This window comes from Manis javanica, chromosome 10 (assembly GCF_040802235.1).
Source record: "Manis javanica isolate MJ-LG chromosome 10, MJ_LKY, whole genome shotgun sequence".
NCBI lineage: Eukaryota > Metazoa > Chordata > Mammalia > Pholidota > Manidae > Manis > Manis javanica.
Window position 1 is genome coordinate 42,020,766 of NC_133165.1, and position 20,538 is coordinate 42,041,303.

At 39.8% G+C, this 20,538-nt stretch overlaps 1 protein-coding gene across 8 annotated transcripts in view; it reads right to left on the minus strand.

The window, feature by feature from the left end:
• RABGEF1 (RAB guanine nucleotide exchange factor 1) overlaps positions 1-20,538 on the minus strand; it is a 102,817-nt gene that overhangs the window by 8,761 nt on the left and 73,518 nt on the right. For all 8 annotated transcript variants that reach the window (XM_017653164.3, XM_017653159.3, XM_017653162.3 and 5 more), the window contains 3 exons: positions 16,445-16,526; positions 5,957-6,089; positions 4,657-4,748 (listed from right to left, as the gene is read on the minus strand). In XM_017653164.3, the coding sequence (XP_017508653.2) occupies positions 4,657-4,748; positions 5,957-6,089; positions 16,445-16,526 (307 nt within the window). The remainder of the gene's footprint in view (positions 1-4,656; positions 4,749-5,956; positions 6,090-16,444; positions 16,527-20,538) is intronic.

Genomic DNA, 20,538 nt, shown 5'->3' on the forward strand with positions numbered 1-20,538 from the left:
GGGCCCGTCGAGTTGTTTCATTTCTCCTTTCTGATTCTGTTGATGTCCGTTGATTCTCTTTTTCTCTTAATAAGTCTGGCTAGAGGCTTATCTATTTTGTTTATTTTCTCAAAGAACCACCTCTTGGTTTCATTGATTTTTTCTATTTTTTTATTCTTCTCAATTTTATTTCTTCTCTGATCTTTATTATGTCCCTCCTTCTGCTGACTTTAGGCCTCATTTGTTCTTCTTTTTCCAGTTTCGATAATTGTGATGTTAGACTATTCATTTGGGATTGTTCTTCCTTCTTTAAATATGCCTGGATTGCTATATACTTTTTCTCTTAAGACTGCTTTCGCTGTGTCCCACAGAAGTTGCGGCTTTGTGTTGTTGTTATCATTTGTTTCCATATATTGCTTGATCTCTATTTTAATTTGGTCATTGATCCATTGATTATTTAGGAGCATGTTGTTAAGCCTTCATGTGTTTGTGAGCCTTTTTGCTTTCTTTGTACAATTTATTTCCAGTTTTATACCTTGGTGGTCTGAATAGTTGCTTGGTAGAATTTCAATCTTTTTGAATTTACTGAGGCTCTTTTTGTGACCCAGTATGTGGTCCATTCTGGAGAATGTTCCATGTGTACTTGAGAACAATGTGTGTCCTGTTGCTTTTGGATGTAGAGTTCTATAGATGTCTATTAGGTCCATCTGTTCTAGTGTATTGTTCAGTGCCTCTGTGTCTTTACTTATTTTCTGTCCTGTGGATCTATCCTTCGGAGTGAGTGGTGTGTTGAAATCTCCTAAAATGAGTGTATTGCATTCTATTTCCTCCTTTAATTCTGTTAGTATTTGTTTCGCATATGCTGGTGCTCCTGTGTTGGGTGCGTATATATTTAGAATGGTTATATCCTCTTGTTGGACTGAGCCCTTTATCATTATGTAATGTCCTTCTTTATCTCTTGTTACTTTCTTTGTTTTGAAGTCTATTTTGTCTGATACTAGTACTGTAACACCTGCGTTTTTCTCCTTGTTTGCATGAAATATCTTTTTCCATCCCTTGACTTTTAGTCTGTGCATGTCTTTGGGTTTGGGTTGAATCTCTTGTAGGCAGCACATGGATGGGTCTTGCTTTTTTATCCATTCTGTTACTCTGTGGCTTTTGATTGGTGCATTCAGTCCAGTTACATTTAGGGTGATTATTGAAAGATATGTACTTATTGTCATTGCAGGGTTTAGATTCGTAGTTACTAAACAAGGTTAGCTTCTTTAATATCATCCTGTCTAACTTAACTCACTTATTGAGCTATTATAAACACTGATGATTATTTCTCTCCCTTCTTATTCCTCCTCCTCCATTCTTTATATGTTGGGTGTTTTATTCTGTGCTCTTTTGTGTTTTCTTTGACTGTTTTGTGGGTAGTTGATTTTATTTTTGGCCTTTAGTTAGTATTTGGTTGATCTGCTTTCTTTGCTGTGATTTTATTTTCCGTGATGACATCTGTTTAGCCTTAGGTATGCTCCCATCTAGAGCAGTCCCTCTAACATACCCTGTACAGGTGGTTTGTGGGAGGCAAATTCCCTCAACTTTTGCTTGTCTGGGAATTGTTTAATCCCTCCTTCATATTTAAATGATAATCATGTTGGATACAATATTGTTGGTTCAAGGCCCTTCTGTTTCATTGCATTAAATATATCATGCCATTCTCTTCTGGCCTGTAAGGTTTCTGTTGAGAAGTTTAATGACAGCCTGATGGGTTTTCCTTTGTAGGTGACATTTTTCTTCTCTCTAGCTGCCTTTAATACTCTGTCTTTGTCCTTGATCTTTGCCACTTTAATTATTATGTGTCTTGGTGTTGTCCTCTTTGGTCCCTTCTGTTGGGGGTTCTGTGTATTTCTGTGGTCTGAGAGACTATTTCCTCCCCCAGTTTGGGGAAGTTTTCAGCAATTATTTCTTCAAAGACACTTTCTATCCCTTTTTCTGTCTCTTCTTCTTCTGGTACCCCTATAATGTGGATATTGCTCCTTTTGGATTAGTCACACAGTTCTCTTAATATTGTTTCATTCTTGCAGATCCTTTTATCTCTCTCTGCGTCAGCTTCTATGTGTTCCCATTCTCTGGTTTCTAATCCATCAATGTCCTCTTGCATCTCATCCATTCTGCTTTTAAATCCTTCCAGAGATTGTATTAATTCTGTATTCTCCCTCCTTAGCTCTTTCATATTTCTCTGCAAGTCCATCAGTATGGTTATGACTTTGCAAATTCTTTTTCAGGAAGATTGGTTCAGTCTATCTCCCCAGATTCCTTTTTAGGGGAGACTGTCTGGGTTAATCTGGTCTGCATCAAATTATTCGGCCTTTTCATGGCAATAGAGATAGTCATGGGTAGTTGGCACGTGTTTGTGGCCTTCCTCTTCTGGGAGAATGGTGACCTCTAGCAGCTTGTGCTGGGCAGATGTGTGCAGATGGGGTCTCTGATTCTTGCCCGGCCACTGTGAAGGAAGCTCTGTACACAGTTGCTGTGGGCTCCTCTATGGCGAGGTCGCGCTGGGGCAGGAACGGGCAGGAGGCTGTTTATTGCTGTGAGGGGCCTTGGAGCTGTGCTGACGCCCAGGGGGTTAGGGTGCCCGGTGTTCCCCAGGTTCCCAGCTGCTGAGCTGATTGTGCCAGGATGCCTCCATCCAGCTGTGGGGTCCCTGTCCCTTTAAGACTTTCAAAGGGCACTCGCTTATCTTTGTCCCAGGGGTGCCGGCTACGGGGTCCTGCTTGCAGATTTTACTGCCCCGTTTCACTAGTATCCAGCACCCCACACACTGTGTGTCTGCACTCCGGTGTGGATGCCTAGGGCTGGTTGTTTAGCAGTCCTGGGCTCCCTCTCCCTCCCCACTCTGACTCCTCTCCTCCTGCCTGGAGCTGGGGTGAGGGGTGCTCGGGTCCTGCCAGGCCATGGCTTGTATCTTACCCACTTCACGAAGTGCTGGGTTCTCACAGGTGTAGACATAGTCTGGCTGTTGTCCTGTATCTTCTGGTCTCTCTTTTTGGAATAGTTGTAATTGTTGCATTTTCAAAAATATATATGTTTTGGGGAGGAGATTTCCACTGCTTTACTCACGCCACCATCTTGGCTCCAACCCCAACAATTTTAGATTAGGAAGAAAGTGATCATATAGCCTTTGGTTCTCATTTAGGCAGAATGTGTCTGCATATGAATTGCCAGATGTGGGGACTAAGATGAGAAAGATTAAGAAGGCTTTTAAAATTTTGTGACTGAATTTCTACTATGAAAAGGTCTCCTATAGCTCCAACTCAGACGCCTTGAAAGAAGTTTCACCTCTTAAATTCTATTAACAAACCTGATATACTGAATTTCCCTTAGATCTAATTTTAAGGGAACAATGATCTGGCACTTATGTTTCTGGTTTTACAAAGTCTGTCCTGTTGCTTTTCAAGAGACTCCTCAACATAAATTCCTATGGCAGTATTTCAAATATAAACCAGTTGGTCTTGAACTTGGTGAAAGTCTGGAAAAAACACAAATACAAGATCCATACCCAGACTTTTGGGAGGCTCTCACCTTCAGTATCTTAGATGTTCCCTGAGAAAAAGGTAGGAGTGATGGTGGGCCTTGACCCAAAGGAATTAGTTAACTCATGGGACCTCTGATGCAGCCCAGCAGAAAAGCTTTGAATGACAAAGACAACGGTGTTCAGCTAGGCCAAATACTCTACAAGGGGAACTACAGAGAATAACTCATTAATAACAGGAGTCAAAAGGTACAAATGTACAAAGAAAAGCTAAACTGGAAAAGTGGGAACAAGCATGTTAACAGCAGATGACCCAGTCCCTAGAGGGGCCATGGAGCTCAGTTTCTGTCACAGTACTACCTCCCTTCCAACTCTGATAATATTTTAAGCAAACCCCCATTTCTTCCTGTAACTTGAGTTAATCTCTGGTTCTTAAAACCAAAGGAACCTACTTAATGGCCTGCCTGCAACTCTGCTAACATCAGCTGACCCACTTTCCTTCCCAGCAGAATTCCATTAATAATCTCTAAATGAGCAAGTCTTTCTAGCTCTTCTCCTTAAAGAGAAGCTGGCCAACGTTGGATGTCTCCTCCATTAGTTTTTTGTGTTGCACTTCTGCTGGGTTATTCCTACGAATAAGAAACAGAAACCTTATTAGGTTCCTAGACTGGTTCAAAATGGCAGAGCTGTATCAGTTTAGGGCACTTTATTTACTTCCTGAATAAACCAGAAAAATCAAAGCACATCTCTGATTAACAACCAATTAGAGGCATCACTTTAACATGTGTCTCTAGCTTGGGGATTATTACCTTGCCTCACCAACTCTCTTTTCTCCCTCCAGAATTATTTTGGTTTATATAAATGCAACTGAGTTTTAAGAAACATACCTGAGTTGACCTTAGTTTTGTTCGACTCCCAATAAATATGAGACCTTGGTCACAGAAAGCAAAGGGAAAAGCAGTTTACTTGCTAACCTGAATGCCTCAAATTTGTTAACACTCTAGGAAATCTCTTCTACCACATTCCACAATTTTACCAGTATATCTCTGGCAGGCTCCATTTTACAAATACTGTACTGACCTTTTGCTCACTGACATATGGGTTTATTAACTTTAAGGGAAAAACATCCAAATATAAAAGCTCTCAGTTTCACTGACCTGTAATTGCTTTCACCACCATATCAGACACTTCTGGAATTTCTTCATTAACAGGGACACAAAGCATCTGAGGTGTAACCCAGTGCAGGGCTCTACAAAGAGGGAGAAAGTAAAAAAGAGTTCGAAGAATGGACTGCAGTCATTTATCTTGTCATTTCCTTCACTTAAGAGGAAATATGGGGCACCACTGACTAATCAGGCAATCCTATGTCCAGGCCCATTGCCCCGGCACCTATTAAGACCTCAGCTGATGTAATTAGAATTCTAAGATGAGGCTTCTCTTCCGCACTTATTGCAAGAAAAGCAGAAGACAATTTTACCAGCTGAAATAGCACTTAATATTTGAGAATGCAGATTTGAGAAGAATCTGCTGCTCCCTCTTCTCACTGTCCATCTCCATTAATGTCCTTTTAGGGTTCTGCTCTCGACTTTTAAGGCACACCAGACCCTGTGTACAAGGTCAGTAAGCATATGTCACCCCAGCTGGACCCACTGAATTTCCTCATTGCACCCTATCTTCCCTCTAGAGATTCTGCTGCTGACCCTCACCACTTGCTTAACTAATGTTCTCACCCTGCATGTCAGTCTGAAGCCCGTCTAGTCCTTTAGTTACTTCTGGCTCAACACCATCAAGCACAGATCTCTAGCTGCAAGCCCTGATGTCTGGGAACTACATTTGGGATTCCTAGGACCCACTTCTCCAGAAGCACCTCATCATGCTCAGCCTTGGACCCAATTCTCATATTTACATGGCCTATTTTCTCAGTGTTTCACTGCTGCTGGAATGCAGAGCACTGGCTCTCTACTGCCATGGAACACTGGGTGCTCTGGGAAGAGTTATCAAGCCAGTGCTAGGAAAGATGTGACTGGAGGAGTGGCTGAATGAGCAGCCATGGTAGGGATGAGGAATGACACGCATTGCCTCGATATGGATATTCACAGCCTGATGAGACAGTTAATACAATGAAATGAGAAAATAATGAAATTTCCTCCTGTTCCCTGGAAATGCTGGAGATTTGAAACAATCTTGAACATCAGACCTGGTTATCTAACTGCTTGGAGTCAGATGGATAAGTAAGCTGTTGACTTGAGCCATTTTCTCCTATCAACTAACTATATTTATTATTCTCAAATTTACAAATTACCATCTGGCACCACAAAGAAATTCATATTCTACAGTAGTTACCTAGGCTGTTACTTGCTCTCAAGGTCTGAAACTCAAGGGCCCTGTTTTCCCCACAATGACTTCTTCCAATAGTAAGTAATAAATACAGTAAGACAAAGCAAAACAAACAACTACCTGATCCTCTTTTGAATAGCGAGATCTTTCTTCTCATCATCAGTAGTTTCTGGACAGAATACATATTTATAGAGACGAGTCATGATGTACTTTTCAATCTGATCCATTATCTTCTCAACTCTTTCTGGAGGCACTGAAATACCCAAATGGATATAGAAGCTCAAGAGAATGGTGGACAGTTTAAATTAACAGTATGTTTTCATAGTAGTTTCAATGTAGCAGAAAACTAATTTACTAGTAATACATTAAACACACTTAGAAATTAAAACCTAGGATGTAACGTTAAAAAATACCCCTTAGATAAAGAAGATGTGGTGTTGGGGAGGGGTGTGTGTGTATATATCAATACACACATATGTACAATGGAATATTATTTAGCCATGAAAAAGAACAAAACCTTGCCATGTGTGACATGGATGGACCTTGAGGATATTATGCTAAGTGAAGTAAGTCAGACCAAAACAGGCATATACCACATGATTATACTTACACTGGAAGCTAAAAAACAAAATAAACAAAGCAAAACCCAGGCTCATAGTTACAGAGAACCAAGTGGTGGTTGCCAGAGGGGAAAGGAGGAATGAAATGGGTGAAGGGGATCAAGAGGTACAAACTTCTAGTTTGTAAATAAGTCATGTGGATGTGATGTACAGCACAGGGAATACAGTCAATAATATTGTATTAACTTTGTATGGTGACAGATAGTACAGATGGTACCTAGACTTACTGTGGTGATCAGTTTGCAGTATCTATAAATGTCAAATCACTATACTATACCCAGGAAGCTAACCAAATAGGGTATGAAAATTACACTTCAATTAAAAAAAGAAAAAGAAAAAGAAAAAAAAAAACTCTTTAAAAAATTACCTCAACTTTGGGGACTGCCTTTTACAGAATCCCCACTTCTAACTTAAGCTGTTTCAGCAGGACCTGACAGTTGTACACCCTGCCAAGGAGGAAGACCTTATCATGGGGTCACTCTCCAAGACTGATGAACACTGGCAAGATTCACCCTTTCTTTTTTCTGAGGTTTACTTTAAACCCTAGACAGCTCTCTGAGATGTACAAGTGGGACAGAGTTCTCGGATACATGTATATGCTAACCATCCTTAAACCCATCACCAGTGAAGTCAAATTCAAGAATCCCTAAAGGGATGTGAGGATGGTACAATATTAAAAAATCCATCATCATCATCTACCACATCAACAAAAAGGACAAAAATCACAAGATCATCTCCATAGGTGCTGAGAAATAATTTGACAAAATTCAACATCCATTCATAAAAAAACTCTCAACAAAATGGGCATAGAGGGCAAGTACCTCAACATAATAAAGGCCATATATAAAAAAACCTACAGCCAATATCACACATAACAGCAAAAAGCTGAAAGCTTTTCCTCTACAATCGGGAACAAGACAAGGATGCCTACTCTCACCACTTTTATTCAACATAGTACTGGAGGTCCTAGCCACAGCAATCAGACAACACAGAGAAATAAAAGGCATCCATATTGGTAAGAAAGAAGTCAAGCCACCACTGTTTGCAGTTGACATGATATTGAACATAAAAAATCCTAAAGAATCCCCAGCAAAACTACTAGAAGTAATATCTGAATTCAGCAAAGTTGCAGGATGCAAAATTAATATGCAGAAATCTGCTGTACTCCTATATACTAATGATGAACTATAAGAAGAAATCAGGAAAACAATTTCACTTATAATTGCATCAAAAGAATAAAATACCGAGGAATAAACCTAACCAAGGAGTGAAGGGCCTATACCCTGAAAACTACAAGGCACTCATGAGAGAAATTAAAGAAGACACAAATAAATGGAAATACATACCATGTTCATGGATCGGAAGAATTAATAGTTAAAATGGCCATCCTGCTTAAAGCAATCAACAGATTCAATGTAGTCCCTATAAAAATTCCAACGGCATTCTTCAATGAACTAAAGCGAATAGTTCTAAAATTCAGATGGAACCACAAAACACCCCGAATTACCAAAGCAATCCTAGGAAGGAAGAATAAAGCTGGGGGAGATTACACTCCCTGACTTCAAGCTCTATTACAAAGTCACAATAATCAAAACAATTTGGTACTGGCATAAGAACAGACCCATAGACCAACGGAATAGAATAGAGACCCCCCCAGATGTAAACCCAAGCATAAATGGTTAACTAATACACGACAAAGGAGCCATGGATATACAATAAAGGAAATGACAGCCTCTTCAACAACTGGTGTTTGCAAAACTGGACAGCTACATGTAAGAGAATGAAACTGGATTACTGTCTAACTCCATATACAAAAGTAACTTGAAATGGATCAAAGACCTGAATATAAGTCATGAAACCATTAAAATCTTAGAAGGAAACATGGGCAAAACGGTCTTGAATATATAAACATGAGCGATTTTTCCTGAATACATCTCTTGGGCAAGGGAAACAAAAGCAAAAATGAACAAATGGGGCTACATCAAAATAAAAAGTTTCTGTACAGCAAAGGACACCAACAGCAGAACAAAAAGGCATCCTATAGTATGGGAGAATACATTTGTAAATGACATATCTGACAAGGGGTTAACATCCAAAATAAAAAACTCACATGCCTCAACAACCAAAAAGCAAATAACCTGATTTAAAAAATGGGCGTAAGATATGAACAGACACTTTGCCAAGAAGAAATTCAGATGGCCAAGAGGCACATGAAAAAACATTCCACATTGCTAATTATCAGGGAAATGCAAATTAAAACCACAATAAGATATCACCTCACACCAGTTAGGATTGCCAACATCCAAAAGACAAGCAACAACAAATAGTGGCGAGGATATGGAGAAGGGGGAACCCTTGTACACCGTTGGTGGGAAGGTAAATTAGTTCAACCATTATTAAAAGCAATATGGAGGTTCCTCAAAAAAATAAAAACAGAAATACCATTTGACCCAGGAATACCACTCCTAAGAATTATCCGAAGAAAACAAGATCCCAGATTCAAAAAGACATATGCACCCCTATGTTTATCACAGCCACTATTTACAGTAGCCAAGAAATGGAAGCAACCTAAATGTCTATCAGTAGATGAATGGATAAAGAAGATGTGGTACATATACACAATGGAATATTAAGCAGCCATAAGAAAAAAACAAATCCTACCATTTGCAACAATATGGATGGATCTAGAGGATATTATGCTCAGTGAACTAAGCCAGGTGAAGAAAGACAAATACCAAATGATTTCACTCATTTCTGGAGTATAACAACAAAGGAAAACTGAAGGAACAAAACAGCAGCAAACTCAGAGTCCAAGAAGAGACCAGTGGTTACCAAAAGGAGGGATTGAGGAGGTTGGGTGGGAAGCGAGGGATAAGAGTATTAAGATGCATTATGATTAGCATACACAATGCAGGGGGGGGCACAGGGAAGGCAATATAGCACAAAGAAGACAAGTAGTGACTCTATAACATATTACTACACTGATGGAGAGTGACTGCAATGGAATGGGAGGGGACTTGATAATATGGGTGAATGTCATAACCACAATGCTGCTCATGTGAAACCTTCATAAGATTGTTTATCAATGATACCTTGAAATAATAATAAGCAAAAGAATCCCTAAAAACTTAATGCTCTAAGTCAGTGATTCTCAATTTTTTTTTCTACCTCAACCTACAAGAGGAATACACAGTCTAGAAAAATGACTCATAAAATGGAGACTCTAAGATGGGGGTTTCATTTAGAAGCCTCGTAAAGGGTTTTTTTTAATCATATAAATTTTTTTTGGTATCATTAACGTACAATTACATGAAGAACATTACGTTCACTAGGCTCCCCCGAAAACCAAGACCCCCCCACATACACCTTCACAGTCACTGTACATGAGTGCAGTAAGATGCTGTAACATCACTATTGTCTTCTCTGTGTTGTAGAGCCCACCCTGTATCCTCCGCCACATTATACATGCTAATTCTAATGCCCCCTTTCTTTTTCCCCATACTTATCACTCAATTCCGACGCATCCTCCCCAGTCACTTTCTCTTTGGTAACTGTTAGTCCATTCGTATGTTCTGTGATTCTGCTGCTGTTTTCTTCCTTCAGTTTTTCTTTGTTCTTACACTCCACATAAGAGTGAAATAATTTGGTATTTGTCTTTCTCTGCCTGGCTTATTTCACTGAGCATAATACCCTCTAGCTCCATCCATGTTGTTGCAAATGGTAGGATTTGTTTTTTTCTTATGGCTGAATAATATTCCATTGTGTATATGTCACACATTTCTTTATCCATTCGTCTACTGATAGACATTTAGGTTGCTTCCATTTCTTGGCTATTGTAAATAGTGCTGTGATAAACATAGGGGTGCATCTGTCTTTTTCAAACGAGTGCTGCATTCTTAGGGTAAATTCCTAGAAGTGGAATGCCTGGGTCAAATGGTATTTCTATTTTAAGCATTTTGTGGAACCTCAATACTGCTTTCCACAATGGTTGAACTAACTTACATTCCCACCATCAGTGTAGGAGGGTTCCCCTACCTCCACAACCTCACCAACATTTGTTGTTGTCTGTCTTTTGGATGGTGGTGATTCTTACTGGAGTGAGGTGATAGCTCATTGTGGTTTTAATTTGCATTTCTCTGATGACTAGCAATGTGGAGCATCTTTCCATGTGTCTGTTGGCCATCTGAATTTCTGTTTTGGAGAACTGTCTCTTCAGTTCCTCTGCCCATTTTTTAATTGGGTTATTTGTTTTTTGTTTGTTGAGGTGGGTGAGCTCCTTATATATTTTGGATGTCAAGCCTTTATCGGATCTATCATTTACAAATATATTCTCCCATACTGTAGGGTACCTTTTTGTTTTATTGATGGTGTCTTTTGCTGTACAGAAGCTTTTCAGCTTGATACAGTCCCACTTCTTCATTTTTGCTTTTGTTTCCCTTGCCCAGGGACATATGCTCATGAAGAAGTCACTCATGTTTATGCCTAAGAGATTTTTGCCTATATTTTTTTCTAAGAGTTTTATGGTTTCATGACTTACATTCAGGTCTTTGACACATTTTGAATTAACTTTTGTGTATGGAGTTAGACAGTGATCCAGTTTCATTCTCTTACATGTAGCTGTCCAGTTTTGCCAGCACCATGTGTTGAAGAGACTGTCCTTTCCCCATTGTATGTCCATGGCTACTCTATCATATATTAATTGACCATATATGTCTGGGTTAATGTTTGGAGTCTCTATTCTGTTCCACTGGTTTGTGGATCTGTTCCTGTGCTAGTACCAAATTATCTTGATTATTGTGGCTTTGTAGTAGACCTTGAAGTTGGGGAGCAAGATCCCTACCACTTTATTCTTCCTTCTCAGGATTGCTTTGGCTATTCAGGGTCTTTGGTGGTTCCATATGAATTTTTGAACTATTTGTTCCAGTTCATTGAAGAATGCTGTTCATAATTTGATAGGGATTGCATCAAATCTGTATATTGCTTTGGGTAGGATGGCCATTTTGACAATACTAATTCTTCCTAGCCAGGGAAATGGGATGAGTTTCCAATTGTTAGTGTCCTCTTTAATTTCTCTTGAGTGTCTTACAGATTTTAGGGTATAGGTCTTTCACTTCCTTGGTTAGGTTTATTCCTACTTATTTAATTCTTTTTAATGCTATTGTGAATAGAATTGTTTTCCTGATTTCTCTTTCTATTAGTTCATTGTTAATGTATAGGAAAGCTACAGAATTCTGTGTGTGAATTTTGTATCCTGCAACTTTGCTGAATTCTGATATTAGTTCTAGTAGTTTTGTAGTGGAGTCTTTAGGGTTTTTTATGTACACTATCATGTCATCTGCAAATAGTGACAGTTTGATTTCTTTACCAATCTGGATTCCTTGTATTTCTTTGTTTTATCTGATTGCCGTGGCTAGGACATCCAGTACTATGCTGAATAATAGTACTATGTTGAATAACAGTGGGGAGAGGGCATCCCTGTCTTGTTCCTGATCTCACAGGAAAAGCTTTCAGCCTCTTGCTGTTCAGTATGATGTTAGCTGTGGGTTTATCATATATGGCCTTTATTATGTTGAGGTACTTACCCTCTATGCCCATTTTGTTGAGTTTTTATCATGAATGGATGTTGAATTTTGTCATGCTTTTCAGCATCTATGGAGATGATCATGTGGTTTTTGTCCTTTTTGTTGATGTGGTGGATGATGTTGATGGATTTCTGAATGTTGTACCATCCCTGCATCCCTGGGATGAATCCCGCTTGGTCATGGTGTATGATCCTTTTGATGTATTTTTGAATTCAGTTTGCTAATATTTTGTTGAGTATTTTTGCACCTACGTTCATCAGGGTTATTGGTGTGTAATTTTCTTTTTTGGTGGAGTCTTTGCCTGGTTTTGGTATTAGGGTTATGTTGGCTTCATAGAATGAGTTTGGGAGTATTCCCTCCTCTTCTATTTTTTGGAAAACTTTTAAGGAAAATGGGTATTATGTCTTTTCCGTATGTCTGATAAAATTATGAGGTAAATCCATCTGGCCCCGTAGTGTTGTTCCTGGGTAGATTTTTTATTAGTACTTCAATTTCTTTGCTTGTAATCAGTTTGCTTAAATTTTGTGTTTCTTCCTTGGTCAGTCTTGGAAGGTTGTATTTTTCTAGGAAGTTGACCATTTCTTCTAGGTTTTTCAGCTTGTTAGCATATAGGTTTTCATAGTAGTATTTAAAAATTCTTTGTATTTCTGTGGAGTCTGTCATGATTTTTTCATTCTCATTTCTGATTCTGTTGATGTGTGTTGATTCTCTTTTTCTCTTAATAAGTTTGGCTAGAGGCTTATCTATTTTGTTTATTTTCTCAGAGAACCATCTCTTGGTTTCACTGATTTTTTCTATTGTTTCATTCTTCTCAATTTTGTTTATCTCTTCTCTGATCTTTATTATGTCCCTCCTGCTGCTGACTTTAGGCCTCATTTGTTCTTCTTTTTCCAGTTTCGATAATTGTGACGTTAGACTATTCATTTGGGATTGTTCTTCCTTCTTTAAATATGCCTTGAATGCTATATACTTTCCTCATAAGACTGCTTTTGCTGCGTCCCACAGTAGTTGGGGCTGTGTTGTTCTTTTCATTTGTTTCCATATATTGCTTGATCTCTATTTTAATTTGGTCATTAATCCATTGATTATTTAGGAGCATGTTGTTAAGCCTCCGTGGGTTTGTGGGCCTTTTTGCTTTGTACAATTTAGTTCTCTGTGGTCTGAGAAGTTGGTTGGTAGAATTTCAATCTTTTTGAATTTACTGAGGCTCTTTTTGTGGCCCAGTATGTGGTTCATTCTGGAGAATGTTCCATGTGCACTTGAGAAGAATTTGTATCCTGCTGCTTTTGGATGTAGAGTTCTATAGATGTCTATTAGGTCCATCTGTTCTACTGTGTAGTTCAGTGCCTCTGTGTCCTTAATAATTTTCTGTCTGGTGGATCTGTCCTTTGGAGTGAGTGGTGTGAAGTCTCCTAAAATGAATGCATTGCATTCTATTTCCTCCTTTAATTCTGTTAGTATTTGTTTCACATATTTTGGTGCTCCTGTATTGAGTGCACAAATACTTATAATGGTTATATCCTCTTGTTGGACTGAGCCCTTTATCATTATGTAATGTCTTTCTTTATCTCTTGTGACTTTTTGTTTTTTGAAGTGTATTTTGTCTGATAGTAGTACTGCAACACTTTCTGTTTTCTCCCTGTTGTTTGCATGGAATATATTGTTCCATACCTTGACTTTTAGTCTGTGCATGTCTTTGGGTTTGAGATGAGTCTCTTGTAAGCAGCATATAGATGGGTCTTGCTTTTCTATCCATTCTATTACTCTGTGTCTTTTGATTGGTGCATTCAGTCCATTTACATTTAGGGTGATTATTGAAAGATATGTACTTATTGCCACTATAGGCTTTAAGTTTGTGGTTACCAAAGGTTCAAGGTTAGCTTCTTTACTATCTTACTGTCTAACTTAACTTGCTTATTGAGCTATTATAAGCACTGTCTGATGATTTTTTATTTCTCTCCCTTCTTATTCCTCCTCCTCCATTCTTCATATGTTGGGTGTTTTGTTCTGTGCTCTTTTTAGGAGTGCTCCCATCTAGAGCAGTCCCTCTAAAATACCCTGTAGAAGTGATCTGTGGGAGGTGAATTCCCTCAAGTTTTGCTTGTCTGGGAATTGTTTAATCCCTCCTTCATATTTAAATGATAATCGTGAGGGATACCCTATCCTTGGTTCAAGGCCCTTCTGTTTCATTGCATTAAATATATCATGCCATTCTCTTCTGGCCTGTAAGGTTTCTTTTGAGAAGTCTGGTGATAGCCTGATGGGTTTTTCTTTGTAGGTGACCTTTTTTCTCTTTCTGGCTGCCTTTAATACTCCTTTCTTGTCATTGATCTTTTCCATTTTAATTATTCTCTGTCTTGGTGGTGTCCTCTTTGGGTCTGTTCTGTTGGGAGTTCTGTGTGCTTCCATGGTCTGGGCAACTATTTCCTCCCCCAGTTTGGGGAAGTTTTCAGCAATTATTTTTTCAAAGACAATTTCTATCCCTTTTCCTCTTCTTCTGGTACCCCTATAATGCGTATATTGTTCCTTTTGGATTGGTCACACAGTTCTCTTAATATTGTTTCATTTCTGGAGATCCTTTTATCCCTCTCTGCATTAGTTTCTATGCATTCCTGTTCTCTGGTTTCTATTCCTTTAATGGCCTCTTGCATCCCATCCATTCTGCTTTTAAGTCTTTCCAGAGACTGTTTTATTTCTGTAGTCTCCCTCTGTACTTGTTCCTTTAGCTCTTGCATATTTCTCATCAGCATGCCTTTGATTTGTATTTTGAATTCTTTTTCAGGGAGACTGGTTACATCTCTGCAGGTCCTCTCTCAGGGGTTGTCTGGACTATTTTTGGACTGGACTAAACTGTTATGCCTTTTCATGGTGATAGCGGTGGCTGTAGGCAGGTAGCAGGTGATTAGCTGAGAGAAGAAAGTCCTTTCCTGCTTGCTGGACAGCTTGCCCTTCTCTGCTGCCTGTGTCAGTTACCCGCACTCCTGGAGCTGCCACCAGGTTAATCCCCTAAGCTGCTGTGGGCGGGGTTTCTTTCAGAGCAGCACTGTGTCCTGTGGGGAGTGGCAGGCACGCCAGGTGCGCTCCCCCGCGAAAACGGTGCACCTGCCAGGCAGCTGTGTGTCAGCAGCAGCCTTTGGGTCTGGCCTGAGCAGCTGTGCATTGGGCTGGGATTCTGGGAGACTGCTGGGGGTGCGGCTGCTCCTGGGCTGCTATTCCGCCACTGCCGCCAGCTCCCACAGGCTGCTCCCGGGCCCCTCTGGTGCTGCCACAGGTGTGCGCGAGTTTCTCCCATTCCCCTCTGGTGCCACCACTGCCAGCATACACAGGCTGCTCCCTTGCCACCACTGCGGGTTTGCGTGGGCCTCTTCCAGGCCCCTCTGGTGCCGCGGCCACCAGCACGTGCGAGCCACTCCCAGGCTGCTCGGTCACCGCTGCAGCTGGCTTGCACAGGCCACTCCCGGTTCCCTCTCACACTGCTGGCACACACGGGTCACTCCTGGTCCCCTCTGGTGCCGCCATCCCCGGCGCGTGCTGCCGCTCTCCCACTGCTGGGCCAGTGTGTTGGTGTCTGCATCAGTTGGGGGAACGACTGGCAGGCTGCTTATTGCCGTGAGGGGCTTCAGAGCTGCGCTGCCATCCAGGGGGTTAGGGCACCCAACGTTCCCCGGGATTCCCAGCTGCTGGCTAAGTGTGCTGGGATGACTTAATCCAGCTGTGGGGTCCTTGTCTCTTTAAGAGTTGCAAAAAGGGCTCACTTTTCTTTTGTCTCGGGGGCACTGGTTGCGCGGGCCTGCCCTCAGGTTTTTCTTTTCCATTTCTCTAATATCCAGTATCCCGTGCACCATGTGTCTGCGCTCCAGGTGCAGATTTCTAGAGCTGGTTGTTTAGCAGTCCTGGGCTTTCACTCTCTCCCTGTTCCAACTCCTTTCTTCCCGCCGGGTTCTGGGGTGGGGGGGTATTCAGGTCCCAGCAGGCCGCGGCTTGTATCTTACCCCCTTCGTGTGATGTTGAGTTCTCGCAGATGTAGATGTAGTCTGGCTGTTGTACTGTATCCTCTGGTGTCTCTTTTAGGATTAGTTGTATTTATTGTATTTTCATAAATATATGTTTCTGGGAGGAGATTTCCACTGAACTACTCACTCTGCCATCTTGGCTCTGCTTGTAAAGGGTTTTTAATAGGCTCTTCCCCCACCCCTAATGGAGTTATTAAACCCATTGCTCTTGATCTGAGGTTGTATCAAAGGCACTCTAAGGATCAGACCAGCTAGCTACCAGACTGTCAGAGGAGTTGTTTATAGGACAGAGTTGGCAAACCATCCAGGTCATCAGAGAGAGAAAGTTCTAGGAGACTCAGGTCCTGTGCATTGACCAGTGTGATCCCTTAATGGTGGCTAACCAAGTATTACCTTTTCCACGAGTCTGCATTCTTTCAGCTACATTCTGGTAAAAATCTTGAGTACACTCTGACTGTTCTTCAATGCTTAAATCCTGAAACAAAGGGACAAAGAGGCTGCTTGGTAGCTGAGGAGAGATCATGAGTAAAGCTCTAAATTTTATAGCTTCCAAAACCCACTCCTTTAACTGGTGCTAATGTCAAAAGCGCTTAACAGTTACATTAACTCCGTAGGGGAGAAAAACCTTACCATTAATATTACTTAAAACATTCCATCACCTCATTTCTTTTTGCTGTATATACAAAATCTTACATAGGTATAACATATTTGAAAATTTACACATTTATGTACATTTCTATCTAATCTACTTAATTTTTGATGACTTTATAACATTCCATTATATTAAACAATTTAACCAGTCCCTACCACTGTGCATTTGGGTTCCTTCTCCTTTTTTTCACCATTATGTACTGCATCTATAAACAACTGTGTGAAGACTATGCTTTGTGATACACTTTCAGAAGTGGCATTAACAGTTTAAGATGTATAACAAACTTTAGAGAGCTCTAAGTATCTATTGCTAGATGGAGTCCTCAGAAACTCCAATGTACATTCATTAGGCATGTATGTGTACTTCTTGCTCCATGGCCCTGCAACATTAGGCTTTGTAATTTTTAGCTGCATTTTTACTGATTTTATAGGTATAATACATGTATTTCTTTCTTCCAGAGAATAAAGTCTACATAAAAAATAAACGCAGTTCAGCACAATAAATTAGAAGGTGACAAAAAGAAAACCAAAACATAGAAAGTGCAAGTAGAGCTGGGAAGAACACAAAATGTATTTCTTGAAGATGAAGCTAGTCAAGAGTCAGCCCATAAATTTGTCCCTAAACTTTCCAGCAATCATCACTAAGATGAAAAGTCACATAATTTAGTGTTCAAAGTACAAAAGAAACTAATTCTTCAGGTGAAATTCTGACACCCAAATCAGAAATTTCTCTCAAAGGTTCTCATAAAGATGTCACTGTAGAAAGGCAAAAACACAGCCCAGGACCACTTCCACAGGACTGTTCATCTAGGGCTGCCTCTACACAGTCCACTGACAGCAAAAACCAAGGGCTAATAGAGCCCTGGTTAAGCACTTGGATCCTGTCACTTTGGATGAATTCAGATGCCCTGGGTTGGGCAGTGACCAGACTGTGCCTATCTGCCTTTACAATGTCTACCCTACCAATTCTTTCCTGGTTTGGGCCCTTGTTACTGTTCACCTGGAGTTTAGCTGACTTCCCCAATTTGAATCTTTCTCACTTTTCAGTCTTACCCATCACAGTCCAACTGATCATGCTGAATTATGATCAGGTCACACTGTGTCTCAAATCACAAAGGGCTGTCCATCAAATAGCTGCTGAAGGGTGCACTCAGCCCAAATACTGCATCCCCTTCCCACTTACCTTTCCAGGTGGCCTGTTATTCGGAGGGTCTGCACTTTGTTTTCCCACCTCTTTAACACTGTCAAAGTATTCTATGCCCAGATTACTTTTACTCCTCTCCAATCCTCCAACAGTATCCAAGGAAGTTCCTACACTATCTCCTTTAAGGCCCTCTTCAAACCCTACCTCCTCTAAGAGGCTGTATTTCATTCACTGGGTCAAAATAACCTCACAAGTTGCTTAAAACTCACAGCACTTAAAACTCTCTGGGCTGCCCTGGCTGCACCTCTCATTTTGGTCCATATTAGTGATTTATATGTAACAGTCATTTGGTTGAATTACAATTGATCCCTTGTCTACTAAGGATTCAGTAGTACACTTAGTGAATTTTATACATTTTTAAATGTTAGGCTTTTATATTCACCATAGTTTCCCAGTGCTGCCTTTCACTTTACCTCATATTTTCCATTAGAGATTTTTAAAAACACCACTAAACCTTTCACCTGGTCATTAAGAACAATTTATCAACAGTTCCGTTTTGGTTCCTCTCTATAGCTGAAGTGTCCTAACCTACTTTCTTCTAAGTTTTTCATGTTTAACTCTTTGATTTGGCTGGAATGTGAGGTACACAGTATGAAATGTAGACCACAATCTGTAGATAAACTTCCCTGTCTGTTCCAGCAGCAATTAGTAAAAAGTGACCTAGTTTCTCCTTGCTTTCCTAGTTGTCATAAAACTTGCCCCTGAGAAATTGAAATTATTTCTGGAATGCCTAGTTTGAATATTTCACTCATTAACATTTTTTCATCAAAATCTCTAGTTTGACATCTTTCATTTTAGAATACACTTTGAAGTCTACTAGATTTAGAAACCTCCCATCCCAAATTCCTGTTCCCCACCTCCACAAAGATTATGTATTTGCTTCCTTGTGTTTCTAGAACAATGCAACATTGTAATGCAAATTTTTCTCAGCTATTTCCAAGATACAATCTTCAGTCTTTTCTTTAAATGAGTCTTCCATATTAGATGAAGTTATTAATATTTAATGTTATGTATTGCTATTATCGTAAAAAATTACTACTTTTTACTAATGTGCTAGCTTCTTTAGCTTTTTATCACTGGCATATCATATGGTAACTGAATTTTGTGGATTTACTTTGCCATGTTGCTGAATTTATACATGACTCTTTTAGAACCTTCGATTTTCCTGATAAGATAATTTTTCCTGAATTTCCTGGAAATTATATTTCAAATCCCTCAAGAAACACTTATTGGATGATTAGTAGAACTGCCAGCCACTGTACCAGAAATGATATTAAAAGATTAATAAAATGCCCAGAGGACATTCAACTTAAATGTGAAGACTGAACACAAATATAGTATCTGATGATTATAAGCCAGAAGGAGGAAGTACCACAGGGCATACAGTAAACCTCTCTTGTTCCATTATCAACAATTACCTCTAAATAGATATGCAAAGCACCATTACGTATTCTTGTGTCTTATTTAATATTTGGGTGAGGCAGTAGTGATGATGTTTCTAGTGATACTCATGAGAACGGTTGTCTCTTTTATGCCATGGTGTGAACTCCAGCAGACCCACAGCGACTCTACAGGACAAATCCTGACCCCGCCCACAACACTCCTGATGCTGGGAGGGACAGACTGTCTGATCATGCTCAGTACTTGGATAGATGGCTTCCCTTTCTGTACTGCCTCTTCCCAATGAGACGTCAACATTTCGTCTCCTATCTAGTTCTCATCTATAAGTTGATCAAAGAAATTTATACTGTAAATTCTTTAAGCTTCATCTCTGTATAAAATTAGATCACCAGATCATGGACTAAAAAGGTCCACTGAAAGTATTTCTTTAGAGAACCAGTTTTTATATTATGACTGGACTTTCACGTTAATAATCACAAGCAGCAGCTACAGGTAGAACATGTCCATAGCAACATGTTTATAAATTCTAAATATCATCAAATTGTCTGCTTATTCTCTTACTGTAATTTTAAATCATTTTGTAAGAACACTTTAAGTAGCATACTCAGTTTAAATAAACAAAAGGACTACCATGAGATGTTTTTTAGCATCAAACCTGTAAATCTAATTTTATTCTTAGAATATGGGGGAGACATTACTTACCATTTTAACTGTACTATGTTTATATTACCCAGATTTACCTTCATTACAGTGTTTTGTGCCTTAAAATAACACCCTGTCACTCTCCTTACTCTACTGTAGATTCTTTGTAGGACTTAACACTACATTATATTACAGGTCTGTTTATTTTCTATTTCCTACACTAAAATGTCAGCTCCCCTAGGGCACCATTTACCACCATCTCATCAGTACCTGTAACAGAGCCAGCAATAAGGCTCTATAATAGTTGAATGGAAGAAGGAATACATGTGGCCATTTATTACTGTTCCTTTTACAATACTGTAAAGATGTTGGGAGATACTTCTATTATAGATCTCTTAAATTTCTATACATCTTGTGAGGAGAGGCATTGACTGCCTTTCTTCTGCATGACCTTTTCAAGAATAATTGTATAAAAACAGCTTTGGAGGACCGAGATAGTGCCTCCCTCAAGTAAAAAGGTTAGAGTATTTACTGTCCAGTAAAGTAGAGATGTTTCCCTGTGGGGTAAAGGTCAGGCAAGCTCAGTGCC